This window comes from Lissotriton vulgaris, chromosome 1_1 (genome assembly GCF_964263255.1).
Source record: "Lissotriton vulgaris chromosome 1_1, aLisVul1.2, whole genome shotgun sequence".
Taxonomy (NCBI): Eukaryota; Metazoa; Chordata; class Amphibia; order Caudata; family Salamandridae; genus Lissotriton; species Lissotriton vulgaris.
The window spans coordinates 1,774,116,733-1,774,128,850 of NC_141685.1; the positions used below are offsets into that span (position 1 = coordinate 1,774,116,733).

Here is a 12,118-nt window from a genome sequence, read left to right on the forward strand (position 1 = left end):
TTCCATTTGCGCAGCAGAAACATGGGCATCACCACACCTTTACACAGCATTATTGTGTGGATGTACAAATGAATAAAGAAGCTCAAATTGGACAGAGGGTGCTTCAACACCTGTTTGCAAGGTCTTCCTTTCACCACAGCCTCCTGAGACCAGGAGACACCACTACATAATCTGAGCCACAGCATGTGAATCCAGAAAAGGATTCACGCTGCAAAACTAAATGGTTACTTATCAGTAGGAGTAGTTTTGCAGCTTGAAGAATGTTCTGGATTCACATGCGACCCACCCGGCCTCCCCTAAAAGGAACACAACCCGGTGGGAAAGCAAAGGACTACATCAGCATCTTTTCAAAACCATCTCAAGGATTACAAAACCTAAGAAAAACAGAAAGAATCCGAAGATGGCCTCCACGCACGTCGACCTCCAGGATACTGTCTGACGTATGGCTTCAAATGATCTATGTCTCCTAACAACCCTTATGTGAAGCGCTCTGATACCCCCGGGGTCATATTCACGCTATATAAAGCTATAAATAAATGGTGGTTGACAGCGACCAAAACAAGAAAAAAGACCATTCCGGACCCAGCCACTAGATAGCGGAATGATGCACATCATGTGAATCCAGAAATTTCTTCAAGCTGCAAAACTACTTCTACTGGTAAGTAACCACATTGTAAGCCATCGGTTTGGGAGAATATTGCTGTATAGTCTATGCAAAGCATGTGGTCTACCGCTTGCTTGCCTTGAACGAATAATGTTACTTACCCAGGAAGTTTCTGTTCTTGGCATGAAGAGCTGTAGATTCACTGTTGTGAACGTATCTAGGACCCTAATTAAATATTCCTGATTTATGCCCTTATGTGGTTATAACAAATCATATCCTTATAAAGGCATAAGAATCATATCCATATTTAGTCATAGCCAATGCAGTCCAAATACGGCAAGGCTACTCCCCTAAGACTCCTAGAAAGTACGACTCATTCTTTAAACAAACCAAACCTCCAGCATCCCGGGAATTCCCCCTGCTTTTGTTTTGATTTGTCCTAGAACTCCTGCAAGTCCTGAAAGAACTGCCAGTTAGTGACAGTTCTTAATGACGTCTTATGTCCAACCTTATGTCAAACTCTGCACCTTCCAGGTATAAATATACCAGCATTTGCCTTAAGCAACACACGGTGGTTTGGAGCAGAGCGGCTATCTACTTACCCAAAGCCCAGCTGATGCGAGTGCCGAAGGAAGCCAACCCTCCCATTTGACGCACTGAGAGAGACGCTGTCTTTTCTCCTGCCGAGAAATCCAGCTCCAGTGTTTCCAGTCACCCTTGCGGGTTGCTGGGAGATCGAGTCCTGAGACAGAGATACAAGACCTCCTTCATTCTAAAACCAAGGTACGGAGCTGATTAGACCCTTAGAGAATTCTTGATTCAGATTCTTGGCAAAACTAACTTAACTTAAACTGCAGCTCACATACTCCTTCCCCCGTACTAGGCTTAGGTTAGGTACACCGGGGGTAGGCATATTTTAGAAGCACCAGTTGAGTATGTTCTTAGTCCCCCTAAGGTTCCCCTATCCAGGCCTTATATCAACCAATTCCTCACCCTCCATTTCAGTCCACTAATCCTATGAGAATCTGCATATTTAACAACTACCAATCTAGGTGCAGAATCCACATTCAATTGTTGCCCACTTCGTCACTGATATTAACTATTCTGCAAATCACCTAATTGTCTACCTCAATCCAGTGTATCTATGCACTTGACCGTGACTGTATGAATGTGAAAGGTTAAAAATAAATAAATCATTGGAAGGTGTAATGCAATAAAAAAAATTGTAAATAGGTAGGGAACTGTGGTTTGTAGGGCTATGTATATATTGCATAAATGATGACAACACTGGAAAATGAAAATGTTTTTCTGTTAAAGATTTTATTATATGTGGAGTCTTGGGCTGAGGAAGGAACTGTGGGTGATTTTATAGTTCTGTATAAATGGTTTTGTAATGTCAAATATGCATTACATATGAGTGATGTATCATATTTTAATTCGATTTACAGCACTGATGAAGTCCATAGAGGACGAAATGCATTGGCTGGGCTGATTGGAAAAAGTATTCTATTAGAACATCAATAAAAGTTGGATACTAGGCAAATTCTTAAGACTCCTTACAACTGAATCTCAATTTTTTTGTTCATCATTTCTATATTTAATATTTGATTGCCTACATTTGGGCCAGGAACAAAACAATATAGTGGATTCTCTTTTTCTAATTGTTTTGGTTTAAATTGAATAGTTGAGGCTACTAGGCAGTGAGGCTATGAAAGTTGAGCGTGGGATCAATGAGGATATTTGGTACGATACACGTCTACACTGCTTTTGTTTATCTTTTGTCCATTTTTTGTGAACATTGTATTTTCTTTTCAGTTTCAGGTTACTCAAAATAGAACCACTCATGAAAAGGGAAATTGTACCTGTGATCAGAACACAAGCTTCATTGCAAATAGTAAATGCTACATCAGGTCAGTGGATCAATTAAACATGTTTATGCCAACAATCTCGTTAAAGCAAGATTTTGCTTTGGCCTTGGATCACCCTTTTCAGGGACAACATAAATGAAAATAAATTTGCTTGTGTTCTCGAAGAAAGCACATAGATGGGCCTTGGAACCTTTGAGTAACTGTTTATTAAAATCTAATACAAAATCAATTGCAGAAGTCCAGTGGTATAGGAGTTAATCATGATCCTCTTAGCAAGTATATTTATGATCACAATTGTACAAATGGCTTTCATCTAGCTCCTTGTCAAAACATATTTACGTTTATAGATTTGTTGTGTAAACTGCTGGTTTGTGATGGGTATCCACTTGTTGGGGTTGATGACTGCTGAAGGCAGTTTTTAAGTTCAGCACTCCTTAGAAGATGGATAATCCCCAACAGCAGTTATCGTAGATCTCATGTGGCTATTTACATTTTGGTCTTGAATACTGTTTGCAAGAAGTTCTCATGCTAGAAGCAGTCTCAGTAAAGGGACTCTTTGTGTCCGTATTAGGCCGCTGACTTCTGTCTTGTGTGGTGAGGTTTATTGCTGAGGCTGTGGAGGGATACTTTTACTAGACATTTTACAAGATGTCTCCCACATGTGCGCAAGTCTTGAGGTGAGTCATAGGAGCTCCTTCTCCACAGATACCTGCTGTCACCAACGTAATTATTATCTGAAAGAGACACGTTAGTGATAGATTCCTTACCTTAAAATATCCCCAGGCGTCAGACTGGATCCGGAAAGTTTCGCGTAGCAGTACCCTTGCGCGTCGGTAGGCGTCGTCTGCGGCTCTGCATCCGTCGTCGGCGTCGTGGGCGCCGTGATGATGTCGTCGGAGTACTTAGCCGCCGCCGCCGCCTCCGCGTCAGTTCTTCTTTTTTCCGCGCCAGCCAGCGCAGATCTGGAAAGAGCAGTTCCCTAGTCACTTTCTGACTAAACTTTTGTGATCTTTTTTGATCCACTTCGAAGTCTTTACGACTCCGACGGTGCCGTTAGGGATGCCCGGATTCAAGCATTGCGACGAGTGCGACCGTACCATGTCGGTCACGGATACCCACCGCCTGTGCCTGATGTGTTTGGGCGTCGACCATGACGACGAGGCCTGCTCCGACTGTCGGGCCCTTTCGAGGAAGGCCAGGCGGGAGCGGTCCCGCAGGCGACTCGAAATCCGCCAGTCGGCCCCGCGCCGTGTGAGGTCCCGGTCCCACGGGAGGTCGAGGGACAGGTCGCGGGGACGGAGCCGCCACAGCTCCGGCAGTCGGCGCCACTCCTCCGGGTCCGTAGTCAGGTAAGAAGCACAAGAAGTCGAAGAGACATCATCGCTCTTCCGACTCCCCCCCCCGACGCTCGCGCGATGCGGCCGGGGGTTCGGGTGACACCGCCCACGCGGCTCCTCGGGAGTCGCGGGCGCCGCGTTCGGCCCCATAACCCCCGGTCCCTGGGCTGAACGCGACGCCGGAGGAGATCGAGCGTTTCCTCATGGCCATCAGGTCCCTTTCTCCTCCGACGGGTTCCGCTGCGCCTTCGTGCCCAGTGAACCCGTCTGGGGGCCCTAGTGGGTCGGGAGCTACGACCCCCGACGCCGTCGGGTGCTTCGGCCTCGACGCCGCCGGCCCCTCGATCCCGACACCGCCGGTGCCCTTGGGCCCGGCGCCGCAGGGTACAGCGGCCCCGGCGTCGTCGGTGCCTTCGGGCCCGGTGCCGCTGGACCCTCCTCGGGCGATGGACCGTCCCCGGTGGACCTTACGACCCCCCCCGGGGTCGGTCCGTGTGGTGTCTCCTCCGGCGTAGTCCTCGGGCGGCGCCGGCCCCGATGCCTCCTCTCAAACGGTTCCGACGTCGGGAAGACTCCTATTGGCGCCGCTCTTGGCGCCGTTCGGAGATTTTCATTTCTATGAACCGTCCTCATTCACTTATGACCCTGAATCTCAGGAGATGGGGGAAGAGGAGAATTGGGAGGGGTCTGAGGACCCTCTGACAAGGGAATGTCAGTCTACCATGGACTGGACAGGAGACCTTGGGGAGGCCAGTGGCCTGGACACCTCTCCAGACACTAGATTCGTCTCCCCTCCTACCGTGGCTTCGGAGAAGGGCGCTACATACAGTGTGGTGTTGATGAGGGCTGCTAAGGCCTTGGGCCTTGAGCTCCCCGTCGCGGCCGTGAGGACTAACCTCCTCACTGAGGTCCTTAAGCCGCAGTCATGCTCCATGGAGCCTCTGCTGCCGTTTAATGAGGCCTTGACGGACGTTCTTTTGGGCACTTGGTCCAGGCCCGCTACAGGTTCGCCTGTAGATGGGAACGTGGCCAGACGCCACCGCCCGGCCCCGGGCGACCCATGTTTCCTGTCCACCCACCCCACCCCCGAGAGTCTGGTTATCCAGGCCTCTAACTCCCAGACCGCCTTCCCGACGGCTCCCCCCGATCGGGAATCCAAGAGGTACGAGGCCTATGGCAAAAAGGTGTTCTCGTCCCTTAGCTTGGGACTGTTGTCTTCCAACACCGCATGCCTCTTGGGCCGTTACACCCACTCTCTGTGGGAAACGGTGGCGGAAGTGCTGCCAGAGTGTCCGTTGGAGGTACGGGCCAAACTCGGCCAAGCCCTACTGGAGGGCCGGGACGCAGCGAAGTATTCAATCCGGTGCGGACTGGATACTACTGACTCGCTGGGCAGAGCGATGGCTACGGCGGTGGCGATACGACGCCACGCCTGGCTGAGATCCGCCAACTTCTCGGCAGACGTCCAGAATACACTCATGGACATGCCGTTCGATGGCCGTCGCCTCTTTGGCGACAAGGCAGACCACGCGCTTGAGCGCTTTAAGGACTCCATGGCTACAGCCAAGTCCTTGGGCCTCTCGGCCCCGCGCCAGCAAATGGGTGCCTTTCGCGTCCAGGGAAGGGGCGTCCCCACACGTGCCGCCAGCCACTCGCCGCAAACTGTCGCCCAGCACGGCGGCAGCCGTGGAAACCGCCGTGGAGGTGGTTGGGTAAACAAGCGGAGCCAGTCCACACCTGCCCCCGCAGCATCCGCCTCTAAACCCTCCTAGTCCGTGCTTTTCGGCCCATGTGACGCCAGTGGGAGGCAGGGTTTGCCATCACCACTCTCACTGGCGCACAGTCACTTTGGACAGGTGGGTGCTGCAGATCGTCCGAAGGGGCTACTCCCTCCCCTTCGAGACGACCCCTCAAGCCATGCCATCGCAACACCACCGCGTATCGGGGGATCACTTGCGGCTCCTGCAGGAGGAAGTGTCGGCCCTCTTGGCCAAGGGGGCCATCGAGCGCGTTCCTGGGCCAGAAGTAGGACGTGGTTGCTACTCCCACTACTTCCTGGTACCCAAGAAGGGCAAAGGGGGCCTACGCCCTATCTTGGATCTGAGGAACGTCAACGGCTTCCCCCGGAAGGAGAAGTTCAAAATGCTGACACTAGCTCAGGTCTTGGCTGCCCTAGACCCAGGAGACTGGATGGTAGCGTTGGACTTGCAGGACGCATACTTCCACATCCCCGTCCTGCCGGCCTACCGGCGTTACCTGCGGTTCATGGTAGGCCTCGAGCACTTTCAGTTTACCGTGCTCCCCTTCGGCCATACCAGCGCCCCACGGGTGTTCACGAAGGTGTTGGCGGTGGTCGCAGCTCACCTGCGCAGGTTAGGGGTTTCAGTCTTCCCCTACCTAGACGACTGGTTGTTGAAGGCGGGCTCGCCCCAGGCAGTCGTCAACCACCTCCAGACTACGGCGGATCTCTTGCACCGGCTGGGATTTTCCATCAATGTGCCGAAGTCACACCTGTGCCCCTCTCAGAAGCTCCTTTTCAGCGGAGCGGTTCTCGACTCGGCGCAGTTTTGGGTTTACCCGCCCGAACAGCGGGTTCGGGATATACAGGCCCTGATTCCGATCTTCGGGCCGTTATCCCGGGTTTCGGTCAGGTTGACGCTGCGGCTTCTGGGGCTGATGGCCTCCTGCATCCTTCTGGTGCATCACGCACGGTGGCAGATGCGGGCTCTGCAGTGGGACCTGAAGTTTCAGTGGGCCCAGCACCGGGGCAACCTGTCCGACCATGTCCTGATCTCGGAGGGCACTGCGAGACCGCTGCAGTAGTGGCTCACGGACCGTGAATGGGTCAGCGGATCAGATCCCTCTCCCTTCCCCAACCGGAGCACGTGGTTGTGACGGACGCGTCCCTCCAGGGCTGGGGAGGTCACTTGGGAGAGGCGGAGATCAGAGGCATCTGGTCTCCGGCGGAGTCCCGGCTCCATATCAATCTGTTGGAGCTCCGGGCGAGTCGTCTGGCACTGAAAGCATTCCTCCCGTCTTTCCGAGGGAGTGCAGTGCAGGTGTTCACGGACAACACCACCGCCATGTGGTACTGCAACAAACAGGGCGGGGTGGGGTCGTGGACCCTATGCCAGGAGGCTCTGCGCCTCTGGCAATGTCTGGAACATCAGGGCGTGACTCTGGTGGTTCAACACCTGGCAGGTTCTCTGAACGCCATGGCGGACGAACTCAGCCGTCGGTGCTCGATGGATCACGAATTGCGTCTGAACTCGGACGTGGCGCAAGGCCTCTTTCTGCGATGGGGAGAGCCTTGGTTAGATCTATTCGCCACCGAAGAGAACGCGCAATGTCATCAGTTCTGCGCGTTGAAATTTCCAAGGCGGCACTCGCTCGGAGACGCTTTTCGTCGCGAGTGGAGCTGCGGTCTGTTGTACGCCTTTCCGCCTATACCTCTTCTGCCCAGAGTGCTGAAGAAGATCAAGTGCGACCGGGCACAAGTCATCCTTGTGGCTCCGGACTGGGCACGAAGGTACTGGTATCCCGAGCTACTCAGTTTGTCAGTCGATCCCCCGGTTTGTCTGCCTCTTCAGGAGGACCTTCTGTCGCAGCAGCAGGGGACGGTCCTCCACCCGAACCTGTCCAGTCTCCACCTCCATGCATGGAGATTGAGCGGCGACAGTTGAGGCCATTTGACTTGCCTCCTGAAGTTTGCAACATCATTCTGGCAGCCAGGCGTCCCTCCACAAAGACAGTATACGCCTGCAGGTGGAACAGATTTGTGGCATGGTGCACAGCAAAGGCTGTGGATCCCCTCCATGCCCCTCTCTCTGAGGTTCTTCTCTTCCTTCTTTCTCTTGCCCAGCAGGGCTCTGCTCTGGGCACTATCAAGGGCTATCTTTCGGCTCTTTCAGCCTTTCTGAGGCTGCCTGACCAACCTTCTTTGTTCAAGTCCCCTATCGTAAACAGATTCCTGAAAGGCATCACTCATACTTTTTCTCCTGTTCCCTTCGTGATGCCTCAGTGGGACTTGAACCTGGTTCTAACATTTCTGATGTGCGCTCTATTTGAGCCACTTCATAACTGTCCTCTTCGCCTTCTTTCTTGGAAGACTGCCTTCCTGGTAGCCATCACCTCTGCCAGGAGAGTGAGTGAGCTGCAGGCTCTCTCTTGTAAGCCTCCTTTCCTTTCAGTCCATCCGGACAAGGTTGTTTTAAGGACTAGGCCCTCCTTCTTGCCTAAGGTGGTCACGGCCTTCCACATTGGGCAGTCCATCACATTGCCCACCTTCTTTCCGCCTCCACACCCCTCGAGAGAGGAGGAGAGGCTCCACCGTCTGGACCCAAAACGTGCGCTCTCGTTCTATCTGGATCGCACATGCCAGTTCCGGGTGGATGATCAACTCTTTGTTGGGTACGCGGGCGCTAAGAAAGGGAAAGTGGTGCACAAGAGAACCATTTCTCGATGGATTATCATGTGCATCCAGGCGTCTTACTCCTTGGCTAAGAAGGAACCCCCTGTTGGGCTGAGGGCTCATTCCACTCGAGCCACGGCCACTACAACTGCCTTGGGCCGAGGTGTGCCCTTGCAGGACATTTGCCAGGCAGCTACGTGGGCCTCGTTGCACACGTTTGCTAGGCACTACTGCCTGGACAGTCAGGTCCGGAGGGACGGCTACTTTGGCCGTTCCGTTCTCCAGGACTTTCTGGTGTGAATATTGGTTCGCAGACCCCCCACCACGGGGATGATATTGCTGGGGTATCTATTCTAAGGTAAGGAATCTATCACTAACGTGTCTCTTTCAGATGCACAAGTTACTACTTGTGTAACAATATATCTGTAAGAGACATTAGTTAGTGATAGATTCCTTACCGACCCACCCATCCTCCCCGTTCTGCGAACCGATATCTAGGGTTAAGGTCATGCACCTTTCAGGGCCCTAGTTTCTTGGCACCAGTGTCGGTTTTTGTCATGGCTCTGCGCTTCTGGCGCGGAAAAGCTGTGGCTAAGAACTGACGTCAGCACGCGGAGGCGGCGTCTAAGTACTCCGACGACGTCATCACGGCGCCGCCGACGACTGACGCGGAGCCGCAGACGACGCCTACCGACGCGCAAGGGTACTGCTACGCAAAACTTTCTGGATCCAGTCTGACGCCTGGGGATATTCTAAGGTAAGGAATCTATCACTAACTAATGTCTCTTACAGATATATTGTTACACAAGTAGTAACTTGTGCAACAAGGTGGCACTGCTGAAGGAAGATATTGAATTAGGACGAAGATTTTTTTTTACTGGTAAATTGGGTGCCTGTCTAATCATGTTGAAAACAAAGGCAGAGTCATGAAAGTGGAAAAACATGGCATAACACGGAGTATATAAAGTAGGTTTAAAAATTAAATGGACATTTTAAATAGCGTTCTGAAGAATATAGCTAAAAAAGAAAGGCAGGTGTTCAACACGCAAGCTGCATGTATTGTATATTGTCTATCCAAATTGGGAAGTTAAAAAGAAATGTTATGTATCTCCTGCACGTCTATCAGTCTGGCTTCAGATCACGCTGCAGCACCGCGACCCTCTGCCTTACACATTGTAAACAATGCGTTCGAGGCATGTGGGCTGCTGAATTCATATCTGTGCATAGATCTCCGCCTAGTGTTGGGTCCGGATGATTGCACACTGTTGTCCTGGAAGAGTCTTCGAAGTATCACGAGATAGGTGGCTCCTCCCCTGGACTACAGTGCGCATGGGCATCGCCTCCATCCCCAGATTGTTTTTTTTCGCCATTGGGTTCGGATGTGTTTCGGTTCCCTCTGTCGGAATCGATAGTTGTTTAACTTTCCTAACTTGAGACCAAAAGGTCTTTAGGACTCGCGTCGGTATTGTTCATCGTTCGGGTTGGCTTATTTATCGGCTCCGAACACTTGCTGCCCCTCCGCGTGCTGTCGGCGCGGACGGGCCTACACGACGCTCCAGACTACTTCAACATGGAACAAACTCAGTTTAAGAGGTGCCCGGTGTGTACCTCTAAGTATTCGCACCTCGACGTGCACCCAGTGTGCAACAGATGCTTGTCGCCGGACCACGACGAGGCCAGGTGTATGGCCTGCTCCAAGTTCCGGTCGAAGAAAACTCTCAAGCTACGTCGGGCCGCGAGACTGCAGGCCCAGTTATCGGCACCCCCTCCAGCCAACATCTTTGAAGAAGACGTTGAAGATGACACCGTCCTACAAGTTTCGGACTCTGAGCCAGCGTCGGACGATGAGAACTACGACTCAGAAGATGAAGAGTTCGAGGAAGTCGTCGAGGAGGTAGGGGACGACGACGGGGCCATTGCCACCGTGGAGGATAGCTCGGAAGAGGAGCATCCTCATATTGACTCTAATGCCGAACCCCAGCATAAGGCCCAGGTCGAGGGATCGCCTTCGGGCCTTACCCAAGACCTCAATACTCGTCCCACGGCCCCGCCTCCGGGCCCGGCCACGGACATTAAAGATGCGCCACTGCCGGTACAGAAACGGAAAGTGAAGCCATCAGGATCCGCACCATCCGTATCGAAACCGAAAGTGAAAGTCGCACTGGTGGGACCAAAGGCTCCAGAGGCCTCGGCGCCGAAGAAGTCCAAAATGGCCTCCGAGATCAAGAGCCACGCCAAGATGGCCGACCCGAAGACACCGGTGTCGAAGCCGAAGGCGAAGACGCCCGACGCAGCTGCGTCTGCACCGAAGATGGTCGACGCGCTGAAGGGCCGCGTCGACGCCAAGAAGGTCGATGACCCTAAAAAAGCCTCAAAGAAGCGTCAGGACGACCCCAAAGCTCTGGCTGCGCCGATCACGATCGACAAAGCCAAGGGCGGTGATGTGTCTGCTCCAAAGACAGTGCCTTTGATCACCGACCCGGATCAGGACTCGGAGGACTCGCTCGAGACGGTCCAACCCTCGCCGTCCTTTACGAAGAAGGTCACAGAGTCCCTTCAGCGCATTCGGAAGGGTGCAGTGGCTCCCGAACCGAAGGATGTGGCGCCGAAGCCTCCACATAAACCGGCGAAGGCGCAGACGCCGATCCACTTCACGCTGCCGCCAAAGACGACGCCGAAGGCTTTCGCTCCGAAACATGGGGCTGGGGTGCCCTTGAAGCTGGTGACCACACCTAAAGCATCTTTGGTGGTGGCGAAGCCTCGGCTCCAGCCACTCGCTGACGAAGAGCGTCGAGAGGTTGTCATCGACGCCAACACAGGCAAACTCTCTCTCCTTAAAAAAAAGATCACACCGGAGCCAGTGTTGGAACATTTTCGTATTCCACTCAAAAAGAAGTTGGACTCTGCGCGTACTTCTGCCCCTATGGAGCCTGCATCCCCACAAGGCCTTGAACTCTCACCCACTCACTCTAACGCTGGGGAGGGTGACGGAGACGAGGAGGAGTACAATTATCCAGCGTACTCGGATCCAGAGGAGGTCAATGAGCCATGGTTTGCTGGAGGCGACCCTGAGGACCCTCAGTCAGGACAGGAGCCGCAGCTGTTTGCTGCAAAAACTTCCCCAACAGAGGACTCTGCGGCCTTCAACGCTCTAATTGAGAGAGCTGCGGTCAATCACGATGTCGACCTCCATGCGGACCCAGTGGATGTCGATTTTCTGTTTGACACTTTCTCGGTGGCTGAAAAGACTGTCAAGACATTGCCCATGCTCAAAGGAGTGCTAAAGCACGCGCCAGAGGTTTTCAAGGAGCTCACCCGGGCGAGAGTCATCAATCCTCGTATTGACAAAAAATACAAGGCAGCGCCGACTGATCCAACGTACATCAAAGGACACTTGCCACTGGACTCTTTGGTTGTATCCAACGCACGCAAGCGGGCAAACTCGCAGACCACGGGTGATGCTCCTCCCCCAGACAAAGAATCAAAGATCTTTGAGGCCTCAGGAAAACGTATTGCTGCGCAGGCAGCTAATATTTGGCGCATTTCAAACACGCAAGCCCTACTTGCACGCTACGATAGGGCACACTATGACACCCTAGAAACACTTCTCCAGCACTTACCTGATCAGTACAAAGAGGGAGCTGAAATGTTAATTCAGGAGGGGAAGCTTATCACCAACGCTTCCATTAAGTGCTCACTGGACGTGGCTGAGACCGCCTCCAGAGCTATAAACACTAGCGTGCTACTGCGTAGGCATGCTTGGCTTAGGATATCAGGCTTTAAACCAGACATACAGACAACCATCTTAAACCAAACAGTTAATCCAGGCCACCTGTTTGGGCCTGAAGTGGATGCAACCCTTGAAAAAATGAAAAAAGACACTGACGCTGCTAAGTCT

The 12,118-nt window shown here is 52.8% G+C and overlaps 1 protein-coding gene across 5 annotated transcripts in view; it reads left to right on the top strand.

Moving 5' to 3' along the window:
* SCAF11 (SR-related CTD associated factor 11) overlaps window positions 1-12,118 on the top strand; it is an 867,779-nt gene that overhangs the window by 131,841 nt on the left and 723,820 nt on the right. For all 5 annotated transcript variants that reach the window (XR_015295546.1, XM_086919086.1, XM_086919088.1 and 2 more), the window contains exon 5: window positions 2,420-2,514. Coding sequence is in view for 4 of the 5 variants with exons in the window: in XM_086919086.1 (XP_086775212.1) it covers window positions 2,420-2,514 (95 nt within the window). In the remaining variant the exon portion in view is untranslated. The remainder of the gene's footprint in view (window positions 1-2,419; window positions 2,515-12,118) is intronic.